Source organism: Trachypithecus francoisi, unplaced genomic scaffold, assembly GCF_009764315.1.
Source record: "Trachypithecus francoisi isolate TF-2019V2 unplaced genomic scaffold, Tfra_2.0 Lachesis_group1, whole genome shotgun sequence".
In the NCBI taxonomy this organism is placed as follows: domain Eukaryota; kingdom Metazoa; phylum Chordata; class Mammalia; order Primates; family Cercopithecidae; genus Trachypithecus; species Trachypithecus francoisi.
The window spans coordinates 42,054,208-42,081,960 of NW_022681454.1; the positions used below are offsets into that span (position 1 = coordinate 42,054,208).

Genomic DNA, 27,753 nt, shown 5'->3' on the forward strand with positions numbered 1-27,753 from the left:
AACCACTGTGGGCCAGGCAGTTGGAGCAGTGGTCTACAGTGAAGCCACCGGGACTGGTGCTCTAGGTATGCATGTGGGACTTGTTAACACACATCTAGTGAATGTTATAATAAACACAACCGGACCCAGGCTCATGCCTGTAATCCCAACATTTTGGGAGGCTGAGGCAGGAGATTCACTTGAGCTCAGGAGTTCGAGACCAGCCTGGGCAACATAGTGAGACCCGGTCTCTATAAAAACTAAAAGTTAGCTGGGCGTGGTGGTGCACACTTGTAGTCTCGGCTACTTGCGGGGCTGAGGTGGGAGGATCACCTGAGCCTGGGAGGTCGAGGATGCAGTGAGTCATGATCATGCCACTGTACTCCAGCCTGGGCAAGAAAGCGAGACCCTGTCTCAAAAATAAATAAATAAATAAATAAGAAACATAGCTGATGAGAAAAGGCAGTAGAGAGTGAGAGAAAAAGACAAAGCATGAACTCTGGAGAACAGTGGATGGAAAACCTCACGAAGGCGTCATAGGAAGTGGGGCAAGGAGCCAGGAGAAAGTACTGACACTAAGGCTAAGGGCAAGAGAGAGCACAGAGGAGGAGAGGTGAGGGCGTGGGGTGACCAGAGTGGAAAAAGGGTCACAGGACCAGACAACTGGAGAGTCACCAGGGGCCTCTTGCAGAAAACTCTGGTAGTGGTGGAAGTGAAGCCAGATTACAGGGGTGGGGAAGAGCAAATGGAAATTAAGAGAGAGAAGAGGCCGGGCGCGGTGGCTCAAGCCTGTAATCCCAGCACTTTGGGAGGCCGAGGCGGGTGGATCATGAGGTCAGGAGATCGAGACCCTCCTGGCTAACGGTGAAACCCCGTCTCTACTAAAAATACAAAAAACTAGCCGGGCGAGGTGGCGGGCGCCTGTAGTCCCAGCTACTCGGAGGCTGAGGCGGGAGAATGGCGGGAACCTGGGAGGTGGAGCTTGCAGTGAGCCAAGATCGCGCCACTGCACTCCAGCCTGGGCGACACAGCGAAACTCCGTCTCAAAAAAAAAAAAAAAAGAGAGAGAAAAGATAAAGAATATAGACCAGCTTTTCAAATGTTTAATCATTAGAAAAAAATGAGGTCACCATTCAGCAATCATGAATCGAGTGTCTTCTATGACACTAGAGATGAGACCCGGGCTGAACTTTCGAGGAGCAAGATGTGCTGTAGTGCAGAATGAAGGTGCTGACCCAGGATGCTTTGGGAGCCTGGAAGGAGATGGAAGTAGAAAGGAGGGCAAAGACGGCAGAAGAGAAGGAGAATCCAAGGAAGGCTTATTTTTAGGCTGGGGGAAACCTCAGAGCTTCCCCAGGGGATTCTTGTGGGGATTGTCCACAGTTCTCAAGTCTTGTACGAAAGTCATATATTCAAAACTGAGTCTTGAACATCTTATAAGTACGTACCATCTTTATTACTATTAAAACACATAATTTCTTCTATAGATTGGGAGAGATTGTGGTTTCTTCCACTGAAACCCAGATGAAAAAACTAACCCATATCCAGAGGCCCGGACCTCTGGAAAATGCCTGTCTAAGCACTGGAGAATCGTGCCCGGTGTGTGAGGTGCCCAGAGTGAGGGGCATGTGGAACACAGGCTCTGTCTGAGGGAATGACAAGTTGGTGTCTCTCATTTCAGGCATCTCTGTGCAAATAGAATGGTGGAAAAATTGCCCATGCTATTTAAATTGTCATTACCTCTGTCTTTCCCCACTCAGTACGAAGCTGAATCTCTGTAGTTGAATACATGTGTCATCTTTCTCCACAAATTACATACTTACAGGTAATAGACCCGTAAACCTCAGTCAAAAACTGTTTTGCTAGCCAGTCTGTTCTGGTATACACTGGTAAATTATCAAGAGACTTCATCTTAAGGGAATCCCAAATGGAACATTTATCTTTTCCCTAGAGACCTACCTCAGTTGGCTGGTCGGCTGGCTGTGGTATCAGGAGTTGGTTGTGGTGCTGCAGAACCGTCTTCAAGTAATCTAAAACGGTCTGGCAGGGCACTGGGTGGAAGAAATGGCAACAATTACACATTGGCTTTCCCGTAACACAAACATAAATAAATATTTTTAAGTTTTTTTTTTTTTTTAAACAGAGGTCTTACTGGCACCCACACTGGAGTGCAGTATGGTGATCTCAGCTCACTGCAACCTTGAACTCTTGGGCTTAAGTGATTCTCCCACTTCAGCCTCCCCAGTAGCTGGGACTACAGGTGCTCACCACTGCACCCAGTTAATTATGTTAATTTTTTTGCAGAGACAGGGTCTTGCTATGGATGGTCTTGAGCTCCTGGCCTCAAGTGATCCTCCTGCTCTGGCCTCCCAAAGTGCTGGGTTTATAGGCGCAAGCCACTGCACCCGGACTCTAAAAAGATTTTTGATGCAAACTTCTAAAAAAAAAATATTTTCTAAAGGAAATAGAATCTTCTTTCATTTGACATCCGTAGTTATTTCAGTTTGTAAATATAGAACAGATGCTATAGTTTGAAAAGAATTTTTAGGTTCAGCACAATTCACTGAGAACTTTCAAGTCAAACTTACTCCAAGATGAATTTGGGTCAACAATCATGATCACAAAGAACCCACAGAAGAGACAGGCCTTGACTTATTTGACTCAGGTTGTAGCAGTGGCACCCAATGATGCTTTTTAAAAGTAAAGTACCGAAAACTAAGGTTTTGCTAATTATTAATCAATAATACAAGTGTTTCTAATGATGGATTCATTCCTAGTTCTTCAGTAAGCAGAATTCCATACAGTTAGACTTGCTTCTCAACGCATACACACTTGGCCACACGGTTCTTCCCTAAGTGTCCCAAAGAAGCTCAACTGATTTTATCCCTTTATATATTTCACTATGACACTATTTTTTGAGGCTTAGTCTTACAGACTCCTTGAATCATCATAATAAAAGTGAAGAGATATTAACCCAACATAGAGCATGACATTTTTTTGTACCACTACATAAATAATGCCTACATCTTAAGATTTATATTAGAACCCTTTCAGGAGTAGTAACTAACTGCCTTTAAAGGTCTTGGCAGCTTAGTTAATAACCTAATTTATATGAATTGTTGCCACTGTATTTCTTAGCTGTGTGTTTTCTTAAGATGTTCTTGTCACATTCAAAAAAATAATAAATATTTAACCTAAGCCCTAATTTTAAAGTATCACCACCGAGCTTTCTAAATTTCGTTTTTCTCACGATTTTTTAAAGATAGCAAACAGGAATTATCATTTTATGCAGTGTAATATAACAGCCTTGGATTTTTTAGGTGACATCACAATGTAACGTAATAAATCGAAAACTACTTCAACATCCTTTCGAAGATTTTGAGTAACAGGAAGTAGGGGTAGGTTAGAAAATTTTTCTTCTTGCCAAAAAAGCATTTTCTTAAAATAGTCATCATCCTTACAGACCTCAGCTGGGGCCACTTGTGAACAGTTATATGGATATATTCTCCAAATTGAAGAAGCACTTGCTGAACAATAAGAGGTCAACCAAAATAAGTCATATGTGTATCAGTTAGAAGTAGGCCTGTTATTAAACCAAAGTTTAATAAAACCTGTCAAATGCCCCCAATTTCACCAGCTTCTTAAAAGTCCAGCCCTTTTTACCGATGCCACAGTGAGGAAGAATGTGTCTCCTGACACTGAGCATTAATTGCTGGAAAAAACCCTAAGTTTTGAGAAACAAATGGAGACAGGAAACAGGTCTGCATTTTAGTTCCAGGTTTTTCACTGACTGTGTGACTTTGGGGACTTCATTTACTTTCTACGTATGAATCTCTTCTATACAGGGCTGAGTATGAGGCTCCAAAGCAGCATTCTGTTCTTCACAGTTTACGGTTAGAATAAAACACAAGGGTACATATGTCACTGCTTTGTCAAGCGACATGTGCAAGGCACTACCTTGGATTTTGCTTGGAAGTTTTGGAGAAATTGTAAAGACTCATTGACTGATCAGGATTTGAATGAACTTTTTTTTGATCCCTCATCCATATTTTAGAGTCATTAAGATGTTGCCAGGCACGGTGGCTCACGTCTGTAATCCCAAAATTTGGGAGGCAAAGGTGGGAGGATCTCTTGCACCCACGAGACTGAGACCAGTCTGGGAAACATAGCAAGAACACATCTCTACAAAAAAATCAAACCAATAGCTGGATGTTGTGACCTGTGCCTGTAATCCCAGCTACCCACAGTAAGCTGGGAGGATCACTTGAGTACAGCATTTCAGGGCTGCAACAAGCCATGACTGTGCCACTGCACTCCAGCATGGGCAACAAAGCAACACTCGGTCTCTAAAACAAACAAAAATATGTGTATGAAAAATTTTTTATAAGAGTCATTCACGACAAATCCACAGCCAGTATCATATTGAATGTGAAAAAGCTGGAAGCATTCCCCTTGAAAACCGGCACGAAACAAGGATGTCCTCTCTCACCACTCCTATTCAACACAGTATTGAAAGTTCTTTGCCAGGTGTTGTGCCTCACGCCTGTAATCCCAGCACTCTGTGAGACTGAGGCGGGCTGATCACGAGTTCAGATCAAGACCATCCTGGCTAACATGGTGAAACCCCATCTCTACTAAAAAACACAAAAAATTAGCCGAGTGTGGTGGCGGGCGCCTGTAGTCCCAGCTACTCGGGAAGCTGAAGCAGGAGAATGGTGTTAACCCAGAAGGCGGAGCTTGCAGTGAGCTGAGATCGCACCACTGCACTCCAGCTTGGGCAACAGCGCAAGACTCCATCTCAAAAAAAAAAAAAAAGTAAGTTCTGGCCAGGGCAATCAGGCAAGAGAAAGAAACAAAGGGTATTCTAGGCCTGGCGCGGTGGCTCATGTCTGTATTTCCAGCACTTGGGAGGCCAAGGCAAGCAGATCATGAGGTCAGGAGATTGAGACCATCCTGCCTAACACGGTGACACCCCGTCTCTACTAAAAATACAAAAAATTAGCCAGGCATGGTGGCGGGTGCCTGTAGTCCCAGCTACTCGGGAGGCTGAGGCAGGAGAATGGTGTGAATCCAGGAGGTGGCTTGCAGTGAGCCGAGATCCTGCCACTGCACTCCAGCCTGGGCGACAGAGCAAAACACCATCTCCAAAAAAAAAAGGTATTCAAATAGGAAGACAGGAAGCCAAACTGTCTCTGTTTGCAAATGACATGATCCTGTATCTAGAAAATCCCACTGTCTCAGCCCAAAAGCTTCTTAAGCTGATAAGAAACTTCAGCAACGTCTCAGGACACAAAATCAATGTGCAAAAATCAAACAAGCATTCCTATACACCAACAAGAGGCAAGCAGAGAGCCAAATCATGAGTGAAATCCCATTCACAATTGCCATAAAGAGAATAAAACACCAAGGAATACAACTAACAAGGGAAGTGAAGGATCTCTTCAAGGAGAACTACAAACCACTGCTTAAGAAAATCAGAGAGGACACAAACAAACGGAAAAACTATTCCATGCTCATGGATAGGAAGAATCAATATCATGAAAATGGCCATACTGCCCAAAGTAATTTATAGATTCAATACTATTCCCATTAACCTACCATTGACATTCTTCACAGAATTAAAAAAAACTACTTTGAAATTCTTACGGAACATAAAAACAAAAGCCCATATAGCCAAGACAATCTAAGCAAGAAGAACACAGCTGGAGGCTACAGTAAGCAAAACAGCATGGTACTAGTACAAAAACAGACACACAGACCAACAAAACAGAATAGAGAACTCAGAAATGAGACTACACATCTACAACCATCTGATCTTCGACAAACCTGACAAAAACAAGCAATGGGGAAAGGATTCCCTATCCTTTCCCCACTCCTTGTTCCTGGGAGAACTGGCTAGCCATATGCAAAAAATAGAAACTATACCCCTTCTTCTTTATACCTTATACAAAAATTAACTCAAGGTGGATTAAACACTTAAATTAACTCAAGATGGATTAAAGACTTAAATGTAAAACCCAAAACTATAAAAATCCTAGAAGAAAATCTAGGCAATACCATTCAGGACATAGGCACGAGCAAAGATTTCTTGATGAAAATGTCAAAATCAATTGCAACAAAAGTAAAAATTGACAATAGGATCCAAGTAAAAGCTTCTGCACAGCAAAAGAAACAATATCATCAGAGGGGGCGGAGCAAGATGGCCGAATAGGAACAGCTCCAGTCTCCAGCTCCCAATGCAAGCAACACAGAATACGGGTGATTTCTGCATTTTCAACTGAGGTACCGGGTTCATCTCACTAGGGAGTACTGGACAATCGGTGCTGGTCAGCTGCTGCAGCCTGACCAGCAAGAGCTGAAGCAGGGCGAGGCATCGCCTCACCTGGGAAGCGCAAGGGGGAAGGGAATCCCTTTTCCTAGCCAGGGGAACTGAGACACACAACACCTGGAAAATCGGGTAACTCCCACCCCAATATTGCACTTTACTAAGGGTCTTAGCAAATGGCACATCAGGAGATTATATCCCACACCTGGCCAGGCGGGTCCCATGACGGCGGAGCCTCCCTCATTGCTAGCACAGCAGTCAGCGATCTAATGGCAAGGCAGCAGCAAGGCTGGGGGAGGGGCGCCTGCCATTGCTGAAGCTTAAGTAGGTAAACAAAGCCACTGGGAAGCTCGAACTGGGTGGAGCCCACAGCAGCTCAAGGAGGCCTGCCTGTCTCTGTAGACTCCACCTCTGGGGACAGGGCACAGCAGCTAAACAACAACAACAAAAAGCAGCAGAAACCTCTGCAGATGCAAACAACCCTGTCTGTCAGCATTGAAGAGAGCAGTGGATCTCCCAACATGGAGGTTGAGATCTGAGAACAGACAGACTGCCTGCTCAAGTGGGTCCCTGACCCCTGAGTAGCCTAACTGGGAGACATCCCCCACTAGGGGCAGACTGACAACCCACACCTCACACGGCGGGGTACACCCCTGAGAGGAAGCTTCCAAAGGAAGAATCAGACAGGTACACTCGCTGTTCAGTAATATTCTATCTTCTGCAGCCTCTGCTGCTGATACCCAGGCAAACAGGGTCTGGAGTGGACCTCAAGCAATCTCCAACAGATCTACAGCTGAGGGTCCTGACTGTTAGAAGGAAAACTAACAAACAGGAAGGACACCCACACCAAAAGCCCGTAAGTACGTCACCATCATCAAAGATCAAAGGCAGATAAAAACCACAAAGATGGGGAAAAAGCAGGGCAGAAAAGCTGGAAATTCAAAAACTAAGAGTGCATCTCCCCCTCCAAAGGAACGCAGCTCATCGCCAGCAACGGATGAAAGCTGGATGGAGAATGACTTTGACGAGCTGAGAGAAGAAGGCATCAGTCCATCAAATGTCTCAGAGCTACAGGAGGAATTACGTACCCAGTGCAAAGAAACTAAAAACCTTGAAAAAAGAATGGAAGAATGGATAACTAGAATAATCAATGCACAGAAGGCCATAAATGAACTGACAGAGATAAAAACCATGACACGAGAAATACGTAACAAATGCACAAGCTTCAGTAACTGACTCGATCAACTGGAAGGAAGAGTACCAGCGATTGAGGATCAAATGAATGAAATGAAGTGACAAGAGAAGTCTAAAGAAAAAAGAGGAAAAAGAAATGAACAAAGCCTTCAAGAAGTATGGGATTATGTGAAAAGATCAAATCTACGTCTGATTGGGGTGCCTGAAAGTGAGGGGGAAAATGGAACCAAGTTGGAAAACACTCTTCAGGATATCATCCAGGAGAACTTCCCCAACCTAGTAGGGCAGGCCAACATTCAAATTCCGGAAATATCGAGAACACCACAAAGATACTCCTTGAGAAGAGCAACTCCAAGACACATAATTGTCAGATTCACCAAAGTTGAAATGAAGGAAAAACTCTTAAGGGCAGTCAGAGAGAAAGGTCGGGTTACCCACAAAGGGAAGCCCATCAGACTAACAGCAGCTCTCTCGGCAGAAACTCTACAAGCCAGAAGAGAGTGGGGGCCCATATTCAACATTCTTAAAGAAAAGAATTTTAAACCCAGAATTTCATATCCAGCCGAACTAAGTTTCATAAGTGAAGGAGAAATAAAATCCTTTACAGATAAGCAAATGCTTAGAGATTTTGTCACCACCAGGCCTGCCTTACAAGAGACCCTGAAGGAAGCACTAAACATGGAAAGGAACAACTGGTACCAGAACATGCCAAAACGTAAAGACCATCAATGCTAGAAAGAAACTGCATCAACTAATGAGCAAAATAAACAGTTAATATCATAATGACAGATTCAAGTTCACACATAACAATATTAACCTTAAATGTAAATGGACTAACTGGTCCAATGAAAAGACACAGCCTGGCAAACTGGATAAAGAATCAAGACCCATCAGTTTGCTGTATTAAGGAGACCCATCTCACATGCAGAGACACACATAGGCTCAAAATAAAGGGATGGAGGAAGATCTACCAAGCAAATGGAGAACAAAAAAAAGCAGGGGTTGCAATCCTACTCTCTGATAAAACAGACTTTAAACCATCAAGGATCAAGAGAGACAAAGAAGGCCATTACATAATGGTAAAGGGATCAATTCAACACGAAGAGCTAACTATCCTAAATATATATGCACCCAATACAGGAGCACCCAGATTCATAAAGCAAGTCCTTAGAGACTTACAAAGAGACTTAGACTCCCATACAGTAATAATGGGAGACTTCAACACCCCACTGTCAACATTAGACAGATCAACGAGACAGAAAGTTAACAAGGATATCCAGGAATTGAACTCATCTCTGCACCAAGCAGACCTAACAGACATCTACAGAACTCTCCACCCCAAATCAACAGAATATACATTCTTCTCAGCACCACATCTCACTTATTCCAAAACTGACCACATAATTGGAAGTAAAGCACTCCTCAGCAAATGTAAAAGAACAGAAATTATAACAAACTATATCTCAGACCACAGTGCAATCAAACTAGAACTCAGGACTAAGAAACTCAATCAAAACCGCTCAACTACATGGAAACTGAACAACCTGCTCCTGAATGACTATTGGGTACATAATGAAATGAAGGCAGAAATAAAGATGTTCTTTGAAACCAATGAGAACAAAGATACAACATACCAGAATCACTGGGACACATTGAAAGCAGTGTGTAGAGGGAAATTTATAGCACTAAATGCCCACAAGAGAAAGCTGGAAAGATCTAAAATGGACACCCTAACATCACAATTAAAAGAACTAGAGAAGCAAGAGCAAACACATTCAAAAGCTAGCAGAAGGCAAGAAATAACTAAGATCAGAGCAGAACTGAAGGAGATAGAGACATAAAAAACCCTCCAAAAAATCAATGAATCCAGGAGTTGGTTTTTTGACAAGATCAACAAAATTGATAGACCACTAGCAAGACTAATAAAGAAGAAAAGAGAGAAGAATCAAATAGACGCAATAAAAAATGATAAAGGGGATATCACCACCAACCCCACAGAAATACAAACTACCATCAGAGAATACTATAAACACCTCTATGCAAATCAACTAGAAAATCGAGAAGAAATGGATAATTTCCTGGACACTTACACTCTCCCAAGACTAAACCAGGAAGAAGCTGAATCCCTGAATAGACCAGTAGCACGCTCTGAAATTGAGGCAATAATTAACAGCCTACCAACCAAAAAAAGTCCAGGACCAGATGGATTCACAGCTGAATTCTACCAGAGGTACAAGGAGGAGCTGGTACCATTCCTTCTGATACTATTCCAGTCAATAGAAAAAGAGGGAATCCTCCCTAACTCATTTTATGAGGCCAACATCATCCTGATACCAAAGCCTGGCAGAGACACAACAAAAAAAGAGAATTTTAGACCAATATCCCTGATGAACATCGATGCAAAAATCCTCAATAAAATACTGGCAAACCGGATCCAGCAGCACATCAAAAAGCTTATCCACCATGATCAAGTGGGCTTCATCCCTGGGATGCAAGGCTGGTTCCACATATGCAAATCATTCAACGTAATCCAGCATATAAACAGAACCAAAGACAAAAACCACATGATTATCTCAATAGATGCAGAAAAGGCCTTTGACAAAATTCAACAGCCCTTCATGCTAAAAACGCTCAATAAATTCGGTATTGATGGAACGTATCACAAAATAATAAGAGCTATTTATGACAAACCCACAGCCAATATCATACTGAATGGGCAAAAACTGGAAAAATTCCCTTTGAAAACTGGCACAAGACAGGGATGCCCTCTCTCACCACTCCGATTCAACATAGTGTTGGAAGTTCTGGCTAGGGCAACCAGGCAAGAGAAAGAAATCAAGGGTATTCAGTTAGGAAAAGAAGAAGTCAAATTGTCCCTGGTCACAGATGACATGATTGTATATTTAGAAAACCCCATTGTCTCAGCCCAAAATCTCCTCAAGCTGGTAAGAAACTTCAGCAAAGTCTCAGGATACAAAATTAATGTGCAAAAATCACAAGCATTCTTACACACCAGTAATAGACAAACAGAGAGCCAAATCACGAATGAACTTCCATTCACAATTGCTTCAAAGAGAATAAAATACCTAGGAATCCACCTTACAAGGGATGTAAAGGACCTCTTCAAGGAGAACTACAAACCACTGCTCAGTGAAATCAAAGAGGACACAAACAAATGGAAGAACATACCATGCTCATGGATAGGAAGAATCAATATCGTGAAGATGGCCATACTGCCCAAGATAATTTATAGATTCAATACCATTCCCATCAAGCTACCAATGAGTTTCTTCACAGAATTGGAAAAAACTGCTTTAAAGTTCATATGGAAACAAAAAAGAGCCCGCATTGCCAAGACAATCCGAAGTCAAAAGAACAAAGCTGGAGGCGTCACGCTACCTGACTTCAAACTATACTACAAGGCTACAGTAACCAAAACAGCATGGTACTGGTACCAAAACAGAGATATAGACCAATGGAACAGAACAGAGGCCTCAGAAATAATACCACACATCTACAGCCATACAGCCATCTGATCTTTGACAAACCTGACAAAAACAAGAAATGGGGAAAGGATTCCCTATTTAATAAATGGTGCTGGGAAAATTGGCTAGCCATAAGTAGAAAGCTGAATCTGGATCCTTTCCTTACTCCTTATACGAAAATTAATTCAAGATGGATTAAAGACTTAAATGTTAGACCTAATACCATAAAAACCCTAGAAGAAAACCTAGGGAATACCATTCAGGACATAGGCATGGGCAAGGACTTCATGTCTAAAACACCAAAAGCAACAGCAACAAAAGCCAAAATTGACAAATGTGATCTAATTAAACTAAAGAGCTTCTGCACAACAAAAGAAACTACCATCAGAGTGAACAGGCAACCTACAGAATGGGAGAAAATTTTTGCAATCTACTCATCTGACAAAGGGCTAATATCCAGAACCTACAAAGAACTCAAACAAATTTACAAGAAAAAAACAAACGACCCCATCAAAACGTGGGCAAAGGATATGAACAGACACTTCTCAAAAGAAGACATGCATACAGCCAAGAGACACATGAAAAAATGCTCATCATCACTGGCCATCAGAGAAATGCAAATCAAAACCACAGTGAGATACCATCTCACACCAGTTAGAATGGCAATCATTAAAAAGTCAGGAAACAACAGATGCTGGAGAGGATGTGGAGAAATAGGAACACTTTTACACTGTTGGTGGGATTGTAAACCAGTTCAACCATTATGGAAACCAGTATGGCGATTCCTCAAGGATCTAGAACTAGAAGTACCATATGACCCAGCCATCCCATTACTGGGTATATACCCAAAGGATTATAAATCATGCTGCTATAAAGACACATGCACACATATGTTTATTGCAGCACTCTTCACAATAGCAAAGACTTGGAATCAACCCAAATGTCCATCAGTGACAGACTGGATTAAGAAAATGTGGCACATATATACCATGGAATACTATGCAGCCATAAAAAAGGATGAGTTTGTGTCCTTTGTAGGGACATGGATGCAGCTGGAAACCATCATTCTCAGCAAACTATCACAAGAACAGAAAACCAAACACCGCATGTTCTCACTCATAGGTGGGAACTGAACAATGAGATCACTCGGACTCGGGAAGGGGAAGGGGACCATCACACACCGGGGCCTATAATGGGGAAGGGGGAGGGGGGAAGGATTGTATTGGGAGTTATATCTGATATAAATGATGAGTTGATGGGGGCTGACAAGTTGATGGGTGCAGCACACCAACATGGCACAAGTATACATACGTAAGAAACCTGAACGTTATGCACATGTACCCTAGAACTTAAAGTATAATAATAATAAAAAAATAAAAAATAAAATAAAAATAAAAATAGAACTGTGATAATGACCTACTGTATACAGTTATTGTGAGGATTAATTAAAATAATACATGTAAAGCAAAAGGCACCCAATAAATAGTGCCGAATGTAAGCTACTGTCATTTTAAGATTGGGAGTCTAGTGAATTCTTCATTGAGGCCACTTAATTGACTCTATTGACTGTGCTGTGTTGTATGAGCAGCTGGTAAATGAGACTAGTGAAATGGTCTTCCTAAATAGTTTTCCTTGGGGAAAACCGCTCAGATTCTGGTTTTGCCCATCTTAAGGGTGCTTGGGTCTCTAGTTCCTAATTTTCATTGCATTAAAATCTTGATCAGAGTATCTCTCTTCACCCTTCAAGTAATATTTAATCTATCTTGCTATACAGTTGTTTTCAAGGACTTAAAACATCTCAAAATACTCCACATACACTTTTATAGGGCAACTGAATTATTTACTGTCCTCTGACAACCATGGCCATCTGTGTGCTTCACCGTCTTTACGTGCCCTATTCACATCATCTCTGTAAAGTATAAGCTCCTGAATTGTAAATATTTAGAAATAAACAATGAGCTGTAAGTATTAGTCAGCCTACAGATGCGCAGTTATATTTTTGTTCATGTCAGTATCCTCATTCCATTAATTCAATTCAATTAACATGTAGATGTTACAACATGCCTAACAGTGGGCTAGGAAAGAGGGGACACAAAGATGACTTTGAGCCTCTGTCCTCAAGGACCTCCATGGCCTGTCTCTCTTCATATCAGGACATCAGGAGACACAGACACATATAGAGTAACAACTTCCTATGGTAACAATAACAGAATCTGCATGACGTGCTATGAAAAGTGATGAGTTTTGCTTGGGAACTGTGGGAAGCATTTGTTACAGTGTCACCTGACCTGGGTACTAAAGGATGGACAGGAGTTTCTCAAGTGGAGAGAAAAGGAGTATGTTCTTAGGTTGAAAGGAAGAGCAGGAGTAAAGGAAAGCCTGAAGTATGGAAGTGTTTGGCTGTTCAGGGATTCACAAACTGTCCAATGGGGTTGGAACACTTCGTGTCTGGTGGGCATTGAGGGCTGAGTCTCCAAAGACAGACAGGAAAAGATCCAGGAATTGAAGAACCTTGTGTGTCACACTGAGGATGCTAGAATTTACTCCATAGACTATCTGAAGCCCTTAGAGGCTCTTTGGCAGTGGGGGACCTGGGGCTGTTTTGGGGAGAGACTAGAGTCTGGTGTGGGAAGGACTGGAGTCTGGGAGGGGAGCTTAGTGACTCTTGCAACAGCTCCAGTTATGAGATGAGCCTGGTTGACACTAGTGGAGAGAAAGGAGAGGTCCCACTGATGGGTGTGTAAGAGGTGGGACCCAGAAGAGTGAGGCTGACTGGGAGTCAGAAGGAGAGATGAGCTCTGGATGGATCCGAGGTTCCCCATCTGGCCAACTAATTGAATGGCGACACCTTTGTAAGGTAAGAATACCACTTATCATAAGGAAAACAACGTATGATTCCTGGAGCACTAGGCACAGAATAATTTCCTCTTTTTCTTAAAGTTTCCATTTATTGAGTGCTTACTGGAAGACTAGTAGGCACCCAACCATGACTTCATTGCTTTTGGTACTTTCAACATCCCTACAGTATTATTAACCTCACTTTATAGAAAGGGAAACTGAGGTTTGGCATGATTAAAGCAATTTGCCAAAACAATCACAGATACCAAGTAGCAGGAGAGGAGATTCAAACATGGCTTTGACTCCGAATCCATTCTCTTTACCTCCTGTTGCTCTGTCTCCCTCAGTGTCACTGATAGCTGTAGCCAAAAGCCATGATGACATTCACCAAATTCTCAGTGAAAGAACTCAATTATTTATTCCTCTGTCCCTATCATTCGCTCTAATACTCAGAATGCGCTAAGTTCTTTTCATCTACCTCAGAGGCCCCATTTTACATATGATCCGTGAGTTTCTCATGATCAGAAATCGACCTGAGCATTTTCCCTCCCCCACAGGCCCTTGTGCGTATATTCAAATTTGGAGGGTGGTGAAGGCACCGGAGATACTAGCACACGTCTACACTGCATCTACTCTGGGGTGTTCTGTTCTTGCAAAATTCCTGTTATTCAAAAACTGACATGACTGACCACTTTAAAACTTTCTTAATTAGAGAATGACAACAGTGGACTAACAAGATCAGAACTGCAGAATCCAAGGTTAGTTCTCTAGTTTGTAGCCTCTGGAGTTGGTACAGTGGATCCTGATGAGCATTCATGGAGTCGGTATGTGCAAATGTGCTTTACTTGCCAAAATATATTTGTAACCCCCAAATCAGACCTTGTGGTGCTTTTGTAGTGACTCACAGGCATGTGCAGAGTACTGAAAACCTGATATGCACACATTCCCAGCTGAAGTGGAACAAGGCAATGTTCTGCCTTCTTGTTTCAGCTCTCATCACTGTAAACAAGTGTCCTCACCATGGTCTATTATTTAGTGCTACAGTTTTTGTATTTTTGTGATTTTGTTGGTGATCGCACTGTTTTAAATGGCCCCAATTGTAGCACTGAAGTGCTGTCTACTGTTCCTAAGCACAAGAAGACTGTGATGCGTCTTACAGAGAAAACAATCATGTTAGATACACCTCATTCGGGCATGAACTATAGTGCCGTTACTCAACTAGCGATAATTATTAAATAAGGTCTCTTTAAATAAACACGCACATAAAACAAAGTTATATACTGATCAGCTGATGAAACTGCTGTGAACAGAGGCTCTTAAGAACCTAGCTCTGTATTTCCCCTAGGAGGAATGTTTTAATATTCTCAATGTGGTGCTCACAGTGACTTTATAGAACACAACGATGTTGAATAATGAGAATCAGCTGTTTTGAGGGTGGCGCGGGGTAACAAACTAGATCTGGAGTCAGAGGCTTGGATTGTAATCCTAGGTTTCCAACTGAGCTCAGTATCCAACCTCTTTGTCTGTAAAATAGGAATGATATTAATATTTGCTGTGGCCCCATGGAGTTATGAGGATAAAATGAGATAATTAAAAAAAGTACTTTTTAGAAAGTAGAGGGTCCTACAAAAACATTAACAATGCTCTTCAACTAAGGGTGTGGGAAAACTGGACTTCTACATGCAAAAGAATGAAATTAGATCCTTGCCTTATAGTATACACAAAAATAAACTCAAAATGGATAAAAGACCCAAATACAAGACCAGAAACTATAAAAGTCCTGGAAGACAAAGAACACAGGGAGAATGCTCTGGACACTGGCCTTGGAAATAATTTTTTAGGTACCATAAAAGCTCAGGCCACAAAAGCAAGAATGAATAACCCAATGTAACAAATTTGTACTGTACTTGAGATTAAGGATATTGAGTAGATTTTAGCAGCTCTTACTACATAGAACAACAACAGAATTTTCAGGCCACAAAAGCAAAAATTTAAAAAATGGAACTGCATCACACTAAAAAGTTTCTGCATAGCAATCAACAAAATGAAACAGCAATCTATGGTCTGAAAAAAAATTTTTGCAAATCATGGGATTAATATCTAAAATATATAAGGAATTCACACCCCTCCACAGTAGAAAAACAAATAACCCAATTACAAAATGGGCAAAATACCTGAACAGATAATACTTCTCCAAAGAATACCAACATATATATAAAAATGTACTCAACATCATTAATCACCAGGGAAATGCAAATCAAAACCACTATGAGACACCACCTGACACCAGTTAGGATGGCTGTTAGCAAAAGGTCAAAAGATAACAAGTGTTGGTGAGTGTATGGGAAAAAGGGAACTCTTCTGCACCATTGGTGGGAATGTAGAATGGTATAGACATGGGAAACAGTATTGGAATTTTCCTAGAAAATTAAAAATATGACCCAGCAAACCTTCTCCTGGACATATGCCCAAAAGAAATGAAATCAACATCTTGTAAAGACATCTGCACTCCCAAGTTCATTGCAGCATTATTCCCAATAGCCAAGACATGGAAACAACCTAAGTGTCTGTCAACAGACAAGTGGATAAAGAAACTGTGGTGTATTATTGGATAGAATATCATTCTGACCTAAAAAAGAACAAGATTTTGCCACTGCCACAACATGGGTGAGTCTGGAGGGCATTATGTTAAGCCAGACCCAGAAAGAAAAATATTGTAAGATCTCACCTACATATGGAACCTAAAATAAAGAAAAATTCAAATACACAGAGCTAGAAAACAAAACAGTAGCTACAAGGGGTGGGGAGTTGGATTGGAAATGGGGGGATATAGCTCAGACGTTACGAAGTAGCACATATGTAGGATGAATAGGTCTAGAGATCCAACACAACATGAGGAGTACAGGTGACAGATTTGTACCGTACTTGAGAGTAAGGCTACTGAGTAGATTTTAGCAGCTCTTACTATAAGAACAGCAAAATGGGTAACTATGTGAGATGATAGACACAGCTTCACTACAGTAACTTTTAACTGTCTATATATCCTATAACTTCATTTTGTATACTTTAACTTTACAAAACAAAGTTTAATTAAAATATCAACAATAGACAGATCCTTCCTATATTTGGCACACAGAAAATTTCAAGGTATTCTTAATGTGTTATTATTATTTTACTTTGGACTTTTCTTAGCAAAAATTACCACATTTTATGATTCTAAGACCCACAGTTTTTCATATTTAAAATCTATGGACTTTGTGTTCAAAGGTAATTAAAATGTACAATTATGATTTCTTCTTTCTTAGTGGAACATAAAGATTGGTGTAGCTTACATCCACTGGCATCTTAAATTAGATGAAATATGGTTATTTTATATTTGTCCTCCTCTATGAGTTCTCCTTAGTGTTCACTAAGCTTCCTAAGCAAACGTGACTACTCTAAACTGACACTCTCTCCAATGAGAGTTCTATGCACTATTTTGCTTCTTTTAAAAACCTCTCATCCCTTCATGCTCCTGATTCAAAAGTCTTCTGCTTTTGTGGCTTTTTCTTTTAACATAATTTCACTTTCTTTTCAAAAAATTTTACTTCTAAACACTTTCTAATTTTCTAGTGTGGTGATCCAATACAGAAGAAAATGTGCTGCTACTTCATTGGGATAAAATTTGAATTCCCTACACCTGCAACTAACTCTGAAAAGTTAGAGAGAATTTTCCAGAAGCCCCTGCCTTGCCGCATGTAGCTGATCATCAAAAGACTACAAATAATACCGTAACACTGCCCCTCTCAGAGGAGTGCCAGAAATAGTGCCTGCCCACAACTTCTTTGTTTTGGTATGCTTTCTCACCTTTTCCCTTGAGAGATGCCCAAGTGAAATCATTTTTTCTTGTAGACTGATAGGCTTGTTTATTTTTAACTCTCATTTCAAGAACTGCTCCCAGGCATAAAGGCTTTATTTCAGGAAAAAAAAAAAAATCCTCAACAGCACTCCTCCGGAAAGGCAGAGAAATGACCGAGGAACGCTGCCTGGGCTCTGACCTGCAGCAGCTGACCCATCTCCTTTTCAACCTTACTTTCTGTGCTAACTGCTGAGAGTTGCCTTCTCCTTTGTATTCATCCATTCTGCTTGGCTGTAAAGAAGTGATTCCCACAACACAGGTAGATTCTACTCGAAGAAAGCCTCAGGTCCTTCCACAGAAATGTATTGGCCTCTAGAACGATGGGGTACTGTTGAGACCACTGCTTAGGGAAAATCCATCCCAAATTATGTAGGAGAGTTACTATAGGACCAAACATTTTTATTCTATGCAAAACCAGTGTACCACATAGCACACTTTTCTTCAAATGATAACAGATACCCCTCCACCCAAAATGCACAGCTAATCAAGTAAAAAGTGGATTCCTGGGTGTCACTCACAGACTGGTTTATTGTTTAGGTAAAAATGGGCATTGAGAGGTAAGGGCAAGAGGGCAGTGACTTCTCCCTTTGATTAAGTTTTCATCTCCAAGTGACACTTTAACCCGTTTTCCAATATTAAGGGGTCCCTAAGTCAGAAACACGTGGTAAGTAATCACAAATAAACTAATATTTTCTTCACTGCATACTATTTTACTATGCATAATTAATAAACTGGCTTTTCATCCATATTGTTGGATGTATTGCTTAACGTAAACACAGTTATCCATGTGAAATGGTTGCTGGTTCAAGTTCAGGGAGGGGACTGTCAACAGGGTTGAATGTTTACAGTAATAGGACTGATCATTAGCCTAATTTCAACCAGTGTCAATTCAATGTTTGATCATCAAGAAGGTTCAAGATGGCAGCATTTCCATCTTTCTGGGAAGTACAAAACACAGTGATTAGTGGCAAGCCAACAGAGTGAACCCCTACCACAAAGCACCTGACCTGCTATGGGTTCGGTAAGTGAGAGTGGGACTGAACCCCAAGTTTGCTTAGGACACATCAAGGACATGCAGCTTGCCAAATATTTAGGACCAGGAATTAGACAATACTACTTAGGACATTTGTCACCTGTCCTTGCACTCTGAAACTCTTTCCCAAGATGAGATCAAGGAGTGCCACTAAGCACTTCAAAAGCTAGGAAGGCTCCTTTGGTTATGGTTCTGAGTGGCTGACGAAAGTCTCTGTAGCTGGATGACCTTTAGGACACTATTTTCTGCCCCAGTTAAAGAGGGGCAGTGGCGGTGACAAGAAAAACACCTGTGAGATAAACCCAGAATGAACTAAGCATGGGTTACATAGCTGTGAGACCTGTAAAATCCCACAGTGTGCTAGCTGCAACCATGTCTTGGACTTGGGGAAAACAGGAGTGATCTGGTTCCATTACATTCTTCTGGGTTCTACCCAGTGTCCCTCTTGTAGTTGGTGCCTGCCTGGCGTGGGAAAACATTACACGTCTGCATCTAACTCCAGGGCTCCAATGCAAAAGGAGAAAATGGATTTGCTGCACCTCTTACTTCCCCACCTCCACAAGACAACTGCACTTAATCTAATTCCAAAATGTTCTGAACCAAACCTCAGCTCTATTTGGAGAATTATTTTAAATGATAAAACCTTCTTTTTGCTTCCTTTGTCTACTAATAAACAAGTGGGTAGCTTTCTTTAACATTTCCTTCTTTCTAGATCAGCTGCCAAATTGAGTGATACAAAGATACTGTATTAGGAAAAGAATACAGCTTATACTGGCTGGGTGCAGTGGCTCGCGCCAGTAGTCCCAGCACTTTGGTGGGCCAAGGCAGGCGGATCACCTGAAGTTAGGAGTTCGAGACCAGCCGAGCCAACATGGCGAAACCCTGTCTCTACTAAAAATACAAAAAAAAAAAAAAAGAAAGAAAAAAAGTAGCCAGGCATGGTGGTGCGTGCCTGTAGTCCTAGCTACTCATGAGGCTGAGGCAGGAGAATCGCTCGAACTCAGGCAGCAGAGGCTGCAGTCAACCAAGATCACGCCACTGCACTCCAGCCTGTGCGACAGAGTGAGACTCCGTCTCAATTAAAAAAAAAAAAAAAAAGAATATAACATATTTATACATATGTATCAGCATTAAAATTTTAAAATTTCCTATGTATGATTTATTTTGAACCCCAATATATTAGAATAGTAGTACATGTACGCAATTAACCAATAAATGTGTAGATTGGTGGGCACAAGCTTCAACACTTTTTAGCAACGACTGCACAATTAAAAAGGTTTGAAGAGATTGTTCTTGTTAATGATCTTGTCTTCTGTAAGCCACAGACATACAGGAATGAATTCAAAGATAAAGGTAAAATCAGGGCCGGCGCGGTGGCTCACTCCTCTAGTCCCAGCACTTTGGAAGGCCGAGGTGGATGGATCACCTGAGGTCAGGAGTTCAAGACCAGCCTGGCCAACATGGTGAAACCCCATCTGTACTAAAAAATATATATGTATATATATAAACTAGCCAGGCGAGGTGGTGGGCGCCTGTAATCTCAGCTCCTCAGGAGACTGAGGCACGAGAATCGCTTGAACCCAGGAGACGGAGGTTGCAGTAAGCCGACACGGTGCCACTGTACTCCAGTCTCAGTAACACAGTGAGACTCCCTCTCAAAAAATAAAAAATAAAAAAGACTTTGCAACCCAGAGACAATGTCTTGCCAGAAAGATGATTTTACTACTCTGAAAATCTAGTGTCTCTAAGAGGCAGGAAATGCCTCATATTTAGCCAAGGCCAGCCACAAATAGTTTGGGGCCAGTTGAATTACTGGTCTATCTTTGACCTATTAGTTTTATAGTTTCTTAATAACAGTAAAGGACAGTGTACATGCTAAAGAGATTATGCTTGTTGAAACTTAAAAGAAAAGGCAGGGAAAGTTAATGAAATAGAAAAAATCATTTCATTTGTTCAGTGCTACTTGAGTTCTGCCTCTCAAAGTATTTCATTTTAATTTCTATCATTGACTAACAAAATGAATAGGATCAAAGTTTTTAAAAATTCAAAACCCATTTTAAAGGAACAGGACCACTTTTTAAGAAAATAGGCTTATAGCACTTGACCTATTTTATTGTCAAAGCAGCACATCTAGAAATTATTTTTATATTGAGACACCTTTTAATAGGACTATGGCGTTCTATACACAAGAACACGGTAGCTGGAAGTAAACAGGCTAGTGGCTCATCCTACAATTTCTGTCTAGCACTGGATGGGCTAAGAAGCCCTTGAGCATGTCTGTTTTTTCCAACTTTTCTACATCACCAGCCAGAAAACAAAAAAAGCCCACACATACATAACACATACACACACATGAGTACAGAAATACAGACAGACAGATGAGACAAGTGAAAGAAAGAAGGGTTGCAGTTGTCTTCCAAGGAATACGGCAGGATACCTGGGATGCTCTCTAATTTCCTTCTGAGCTCTTCATTTTCTTGTTGCAGCGAAATAACCTCCTGCTCCAGCTCCTGGCATCGAGGACAATAGCCTTCCTCTTCCTCCTCCTCCTCCTCTTCTGGCAGTGTAGATGAAGATGGGTGGCCATGGGATTCGGACGTTGCTGGGGAAGTCCAGCCACCTAACGTATGCACAGGAGAGGTTGAGAGAGGATCCACATCGGCCAGGTGGCCATATTCACTGGCTGACGAGGGGTTTGGAGTCGGAAAGCTCCCCGAGAGCAGGTAATTTTGTAGAGAATCAGTGAAAACCCTCAAAAAGGCAGAAGTTTGTTGTTTCCTTTGCATATATTGCATCTCTATGTCTACATTGTCTGAGGTCTGACTGTGGACCCCTTTCCCAATGTGGCAGTGCTCCTGTCTTTCGTTGTAACTTAAGCCTTCCTGCTTTACACAAGAAATCATGGACTGAGAATGGCTGGAGTCCAGGAGTTTTCCTCCACAATTTAAGAGGCTAAGAACTCGACTGCACTGTTGGGCAAAGGCATCCAAGATCATTCGACTCTCTGAAACAAATGAAAAGACACATCAGTGACCAACAGCCAACAGCAAAATATAAATAAAGTCCTCAATTTTGAGCTCAACATTCAAACATGTTAAAAATATGTATTTCTACTCTCTGTCATAAGCCAAGACGACACAGTAAATCCACTATGAATAGAATGCATAGCTTCCTGTTGTTCTGCGACTGCGGGATGCTAGATGAGTCACACCCAGTCTCTTGCTCTAGGAAACGGCTGGACTGTGACTTTGGGCACCATATAGAGATTTTCCTCTCTGTGGCATTAACTGGCTACACAGGTCTGAACTCACACCTTTGGTTTCATTAATATCCTTACTCTAACGAATCAAGTCAGCCACTGCAGACTCAATTCCTCATTGATAGGAGGGCTTAAAGCAATCATTACTTCTATTTCTGGAGTGCCCTCATGCCCTTGCGATTAATCAGTTGATACAATCCCTGCCGAGAGTACATAGCTCCCAGATGCAAACTGGAAAAGAAAGATAAGTCTTTTTGAAGAGCTCACTAGAAATCTAAGGTAAAGCAAAGAGTGGGCCTATGGGCACAGGATGAACACAAAACTGTATGTGTCTTCTAACATCTGTGTTCACTATTCCTTCTTTTCATTTATTTGCTAACTTGGATTTCTTGTCAAGGCCAATGTTTAGGCTAACCTGATCATTTGAAAATCAGTAGTATCACTTCTTAGAATCTCTTAGAGTAGACTGCCAAATATTCTAAAATGGCACAAGGCACGGGTGCCTCTTAGCCCATGTACATGAATTCTAAAGCATACTGTCAACCATTGAAAGCAAAAAGCAAACAAAAGCAATCAACTCACTGCAAAAACAAAAGGGGGAAAAACCCAAATTGTGAAAACATAATTTAATGATATCGAAAGGTCTTGAAAATTTACCCTAAGTATAAATGTCACAAGGTAGATTCACTTCTTTCCTGATTGCCACCTAGAATGGGCTATTATAAACACAGAGAGGGGCACTTTTCAGAGCTGACACAGAAGCATGAGGATGTCTCTTATTTCCTCTCCCCTTTCCCAGAATAATGGCAACAAAATATTCGAGATTTTAGATGCCTATAACTATTGTTTAAGATAAAAATGAAACTAGCACTAGCTCTCCCTGAAAATGCTGACTAGCTGTATTTTTTTTGGGAGGAAAAAAAACTTTCAGAACAAAAAATGGTGAGATGTTCAAGGGCTGCTATGGGAATAATGAGCTAGAACAGCTTCAATAAGAAATCCCCTAGAACATACCCAGGATGTAAGACCAAGGAAACCACACTTCAGGAGAACTCCACGCAGTGCTCAATATTCCACTGTGTTCTTTTTTCTTGCTATTCTCTCACGAAATAACTAAGATAATCAGAGGTGAGGGGTCCAAGTGCTCTTTTCCAACTTTTTAATAAGAATATATATGTAAAGCAGCTGGGTATGGTGGCTCACACCTGTAATCTCAGCACTTTGGGAGGCCAAGGTGGGCGGATCACGAGGTGGGAGATCAAGACCATCCTAGCCAACACGGCGAAACCCTGTCTCTACTAAAAATACAAAAATTAGTTGGGCATGGTGGCGCATGCCTGTTGTTCCAGCTACTCAGGAGGCTGAGGCAGGAGAATCGCTTGAACCCAGGAGGCAGAGGTTGCAGTGAGCTGAGATGGTGCCACTGCACTCCAGCCTGGAGACAGAGTGAGACTCCATCTCAGAAAAAAAAAAAAAAAGTATATATATGTAAAGCCCATATAGCACAGTGTTTGGCACATAGGAAGCATCCCTTACATCTCCCAAATCCTGAATCCCGCTGAAAAACTGCAAGTCAGAACAGAAGCCTGATCTCTTCTACTCAGTAGAGGATCATAAACTGCACTGGAGTGTGAGAGGCCAGCACAACGCCTTGAGAAATAGTTACTGAACACACAGCAAGTACTCTTGTACATACATAGAGCATCTCAGTTTATAGCATTATCAGATTTACTTGACTGGGGTGGGGGTAGCAAGTCGACGCTAGGCTGGTTGAGTCCACAGGACTATTTTCTTCTTAGGATAGTACTTTCTTATTCTTAGGAATTTCCATTCTAGACCCTCAGACCTTGGCAACAGAACCGCCACCTGACCCTCCTTCTCCAGTCAATCCTGTCCCCATGGCCAAGTACCCCAAGATCCAGGAATTCCCCACTAAAACTGCTTTAAGGATCTATGCTGCCATCTTCTCTTTAGCCATCAATCCAAAGACAGTGACCATGGTGTCAGATCCTGGAAGTGTGGACTGGGACCTCCACATATGTGTATATGAGGTCCCTCCTGGTGGAAGATAAAGCTGGGAGTAGGGAGAGAAAGACATGGGTTGGCTGTAAATTCCAAACCTGGGTACCATGAAGGTGTATTTGTCAAGGTAGGTGGACAGAACACATTTTGTTAAACAATTTGTTAGTCTGAACTTATACTTTGTAACTATCTGATACATGCTCTGTGATGCACCATCTGTACTCTTATCTGGTGTCTCACAAAAAGATTTGGGTGCCATTTATTTACAATGGCCAAAACAAATAATAAGAAAGCCAACAGTTGAACTATAAAAGTAAGAGGTTTAAGATGTTACACTCATTTTTTTTTTACTTCCTGGTTTCTGTCCTTTTATTAGTAAAATCAAAGGATGATATTGATTAGGAATTTTCAATTCTAGCACAACAGCAGTTTTCATTCATTTTAATCCTATAATCCTATTCTAGACCTGAAGTTGTATTTACTGTTTGCATTTTAGTCAGCATAGTCCAACATAACCTTGATGAAAGGGACAAAATATGAAAGTCTAACACAGAATTGCCTGGTAAGAACTGCTTGAATGTATTTGTTCGGTGTCCTACAATACACTCAGTAGTTGTAATCATATTGATAAATCACATTAGAGCATAGATTTTAAGAGAAAAAAATCTGACTTAGGGACAAGCGTGATTTGTTTTCTTAATTGAAGGATAAACTTGTAACATGCTGAGAAAAAATCATTATGTGATATACTACATTATGAAGATAATCTATTAAAGTGCAGAATATGAGAGAATAGCTACAATCATAAAGTAGTTCTTGCCTGCAGTTTTTTAAACGCTTCAATCTGAATTTGCTTTCAGAAATGATATGTACAAAAAGGGCTACTGTCACCCTTAAAGTTGAATTTTTTCTCTTCTCAATACCTTGAATTATTTGAATATTATTTTAACATTGATACATGGAAGAGTGTGATGAAAAATACTACCATTACATTTGATGGAATATAGCAAATCTTTCCACCTAATACACATGGCATGCAGCAATAGTTTAGCCTTCTAGACAGAATATAATTACAAATGCAAGTACTGTGTGATGCCCATTATCATTAAGAAATGGACAAAAGTTCTGTTTTCATACGAGCACAATTGAATGGCTACTGATCTATGATTCTCAATTGAGCAAACTGTGAAGATGTATTACGATTTTAATTTTTTTTTTAGTCATAGAATGCTCCACTCAAGTGATGGCAGGGAAAGAGACAATCAACAGTTTACAGAAGGACTACTTTATCCCTAACTTCCCTAAAATTAAACGCCATAAAATGTTAATAAATCACAATCACAAAGCCCTCCAAAATGCCCACTTCTAATTTATTTTGCTTTATTGTGCAACCTATTGGGAGATAATATCATGCTGCAAATTGTGCCTTGTCCAATTCCAAAATCTGAACCCATGATTTTTTTTAATTAAAAAATTCATTTCGAGAAATTCGTCTGAATTTAAGTTGTTTAATCCATCCTAAATCTGATAAGTGAGTAAGAAGAGGGATGGGAAGTAGGCAATCAAACACAGTCTCCCTACTTTACCACCCTTCTTTGTAAGTAAAGCCTTGAATGGAATTTGCCCATCACAGCAGATTCCCAAGAGAATTCTGTTTCTATGAAGGAGATCACAGTAGTCAAGATTAGTGGTAACCTTTTGATTTTAGCCCAGCGAAGGGTGAAATATATTAATATTAAAAATGCAGAAGCAGAAATCTTTTTTAGTGACCTACTATCATGTACTCATATATTATATCTACCCAAGGATTTCTAACTAGTTCAAAACAGATGATTTCCTTAAAACATTAATTTAACTTCTTTTTAAGAGATGACTTCATGGCATAGAAAATATAAGTTAGAAAACGAAAGCATCTTTGGAAGCACCACCCTTGTCTTAAATCAATGAACTATGTCTTTTTTAAAAAATGCCAGCCAATTTTTTTTTCATAATGGCAAACATCAACACAGCAAAACAGGATGCAATTTTTCTAAATAAATAAATCAATGATGTGTCAAAAATTAACAGATGAGTTAATATACTCGGTGCTATCAAAACCAGATGGTGCTTCCTAATATTCATCCTGCTCAGTCAATCCCTGAATATTTTCTGGACCATCGGTATATAAAATAGGATGCTGCTATTTGTGATGGCAAACAAAAGCAATCATGCCTGCCAAGCACATACTATAACAGGCAGCATTTCAGCTCTGCTAGACAGAAAGTAATTAGAATGCTTTTAATGTCCAAAAGAATGATGCTGATAGGCTGCCACAGATGTGTAGATTTATGAATATTTATATGGCGGTTTATAGCTGACACTTTTATCAGTTGAAGAAGATAAAATATCTGCCTGACTCAAAAGCTTGACAGTCAGGTTAATAAAATCTCATTAAAGAGAATGACCTATGCAATTATATAGGATTTATTGTAATTCATTTTTGATTGTACTCTGCTTAAAGATGCAATTTCCCATTTCCTGATGCCAAATTTAGGCTGCATATCAAGATCTACGTGGGTTTTAACTCTAAGCCTCCCACAGAGGAAAAATATGCTTTTAAAACCATGGTGCATTACCCCTTTTAAGGAAAATTATACTCTTCATGAGATTTTATAAAAATGTTGAAAAAAATCTATTTTTAATTACATATTTCTCTCTCAGTTATGGCCCTTAATGGCAACTAAGATTCACTTCAACCCTTTCATCTTTTCACTGCATTTACTCTGGACACTCAGTTATGTCTCTTCATCTGTCCTTGACTCATTTCATCACATGAATGTTTTGGCTATTTTCAGTTTACCAGGTAGCCTCAGACACTGCAATTACACTTTTGCGAAGGTGCAACAGGCAAAGCACCACTCCCCTCCCCACCCTACCCTGTATGCTTAAATGGCCATGGGTCTGTGCACACAAGCTCATTGGTTCAAAGTGGAATGACTAATTTCTCAAAGAACCAATCAGCTCTTCAAGTGGTTGTTCCCCTGATGGCCACTCACAACACTGTGCCTGTTAAGAGATGGCTTTGTCCATCAGTGATTAATATTATGACTACAATTCATGATGTCTAATTCAATGGCTTTTCCCCCCCAGACTATTTTCCTCACTGCATGGAAGAAACCTACCATCCAATTCCCATCTTTCCAGCAAGCACGAGGCATCCAGCCCTTGGTGCTGCTATCAAGCTTACCCTTCTCGATGACCTCCCTTAAAAACAACAAAAGCAGCCGTGAGAATAAAAGAAAATACAGAGAAGTTTGAAGGGCATCAAAAAAACCCCTCTTCACTCCTTTAGATTTAGTGATGTTATAATTTCCATCTGTGAACAGAGACAAAATAAACTAAACAGGACATTAGAGGGAACACTGAAAGAATGTTGAGAACAAGGTGAGAAAAGGGAGAAAAAAAAATAAAACACTCCACATGAATGAAGGACAGCAAGGAAACTGCCAGGGTAGAAGTGACCAAGGAAAGAACAGCAAGTGACTGGTGCAGAAAAAAAGAAGCAATGCAGTAAATATATAGCCAGCCAAAACTATGGATGAAAATGGAAATGAGACGGGGGTAAATTTACAGTGTATAACAGGAAGTAAAATATGGAAAGACAGTCAGCAAAGGCTGGAAAGAGAAAGCAAGAGGAGATAAAAGACCGACCTGGGCAGATAATGAGGGGAAAACCTCAAT

General features: G+C 40.8%; 1 protein-coding gene across 3 annotated transcripts in view; it reads right to left on the minus strand.

Annotated features, from left to right (window-relative positions):
• BEND4 (BEN domain containing 4) overlaps window positions 1-27,753 on the minus strand; it is a 43,009-nt gene that overhangs the window by 12,931 nt on the left and 2,325 nt on the right. For all 3 annotated transcript variants that reach the window (XM_033214105.1, XM_033214106.1, XM_033214104.1), the window contains exons 2-3: window positions 21,190-21,756; window positions 1,939-2,030 (exon numbers count right to left, since the gene is read on the minus strand). In XM_033214105.1, the coding sequence (XP_033069996.1) occupies window positions 1,939-2,030; window positions 21,190-21,756 (659 nt within the window). The remainder of the gene's footprint in view (window positions 1-1,938; window positions 2,031-21,189; window positions 21,757-27,753) is intronic.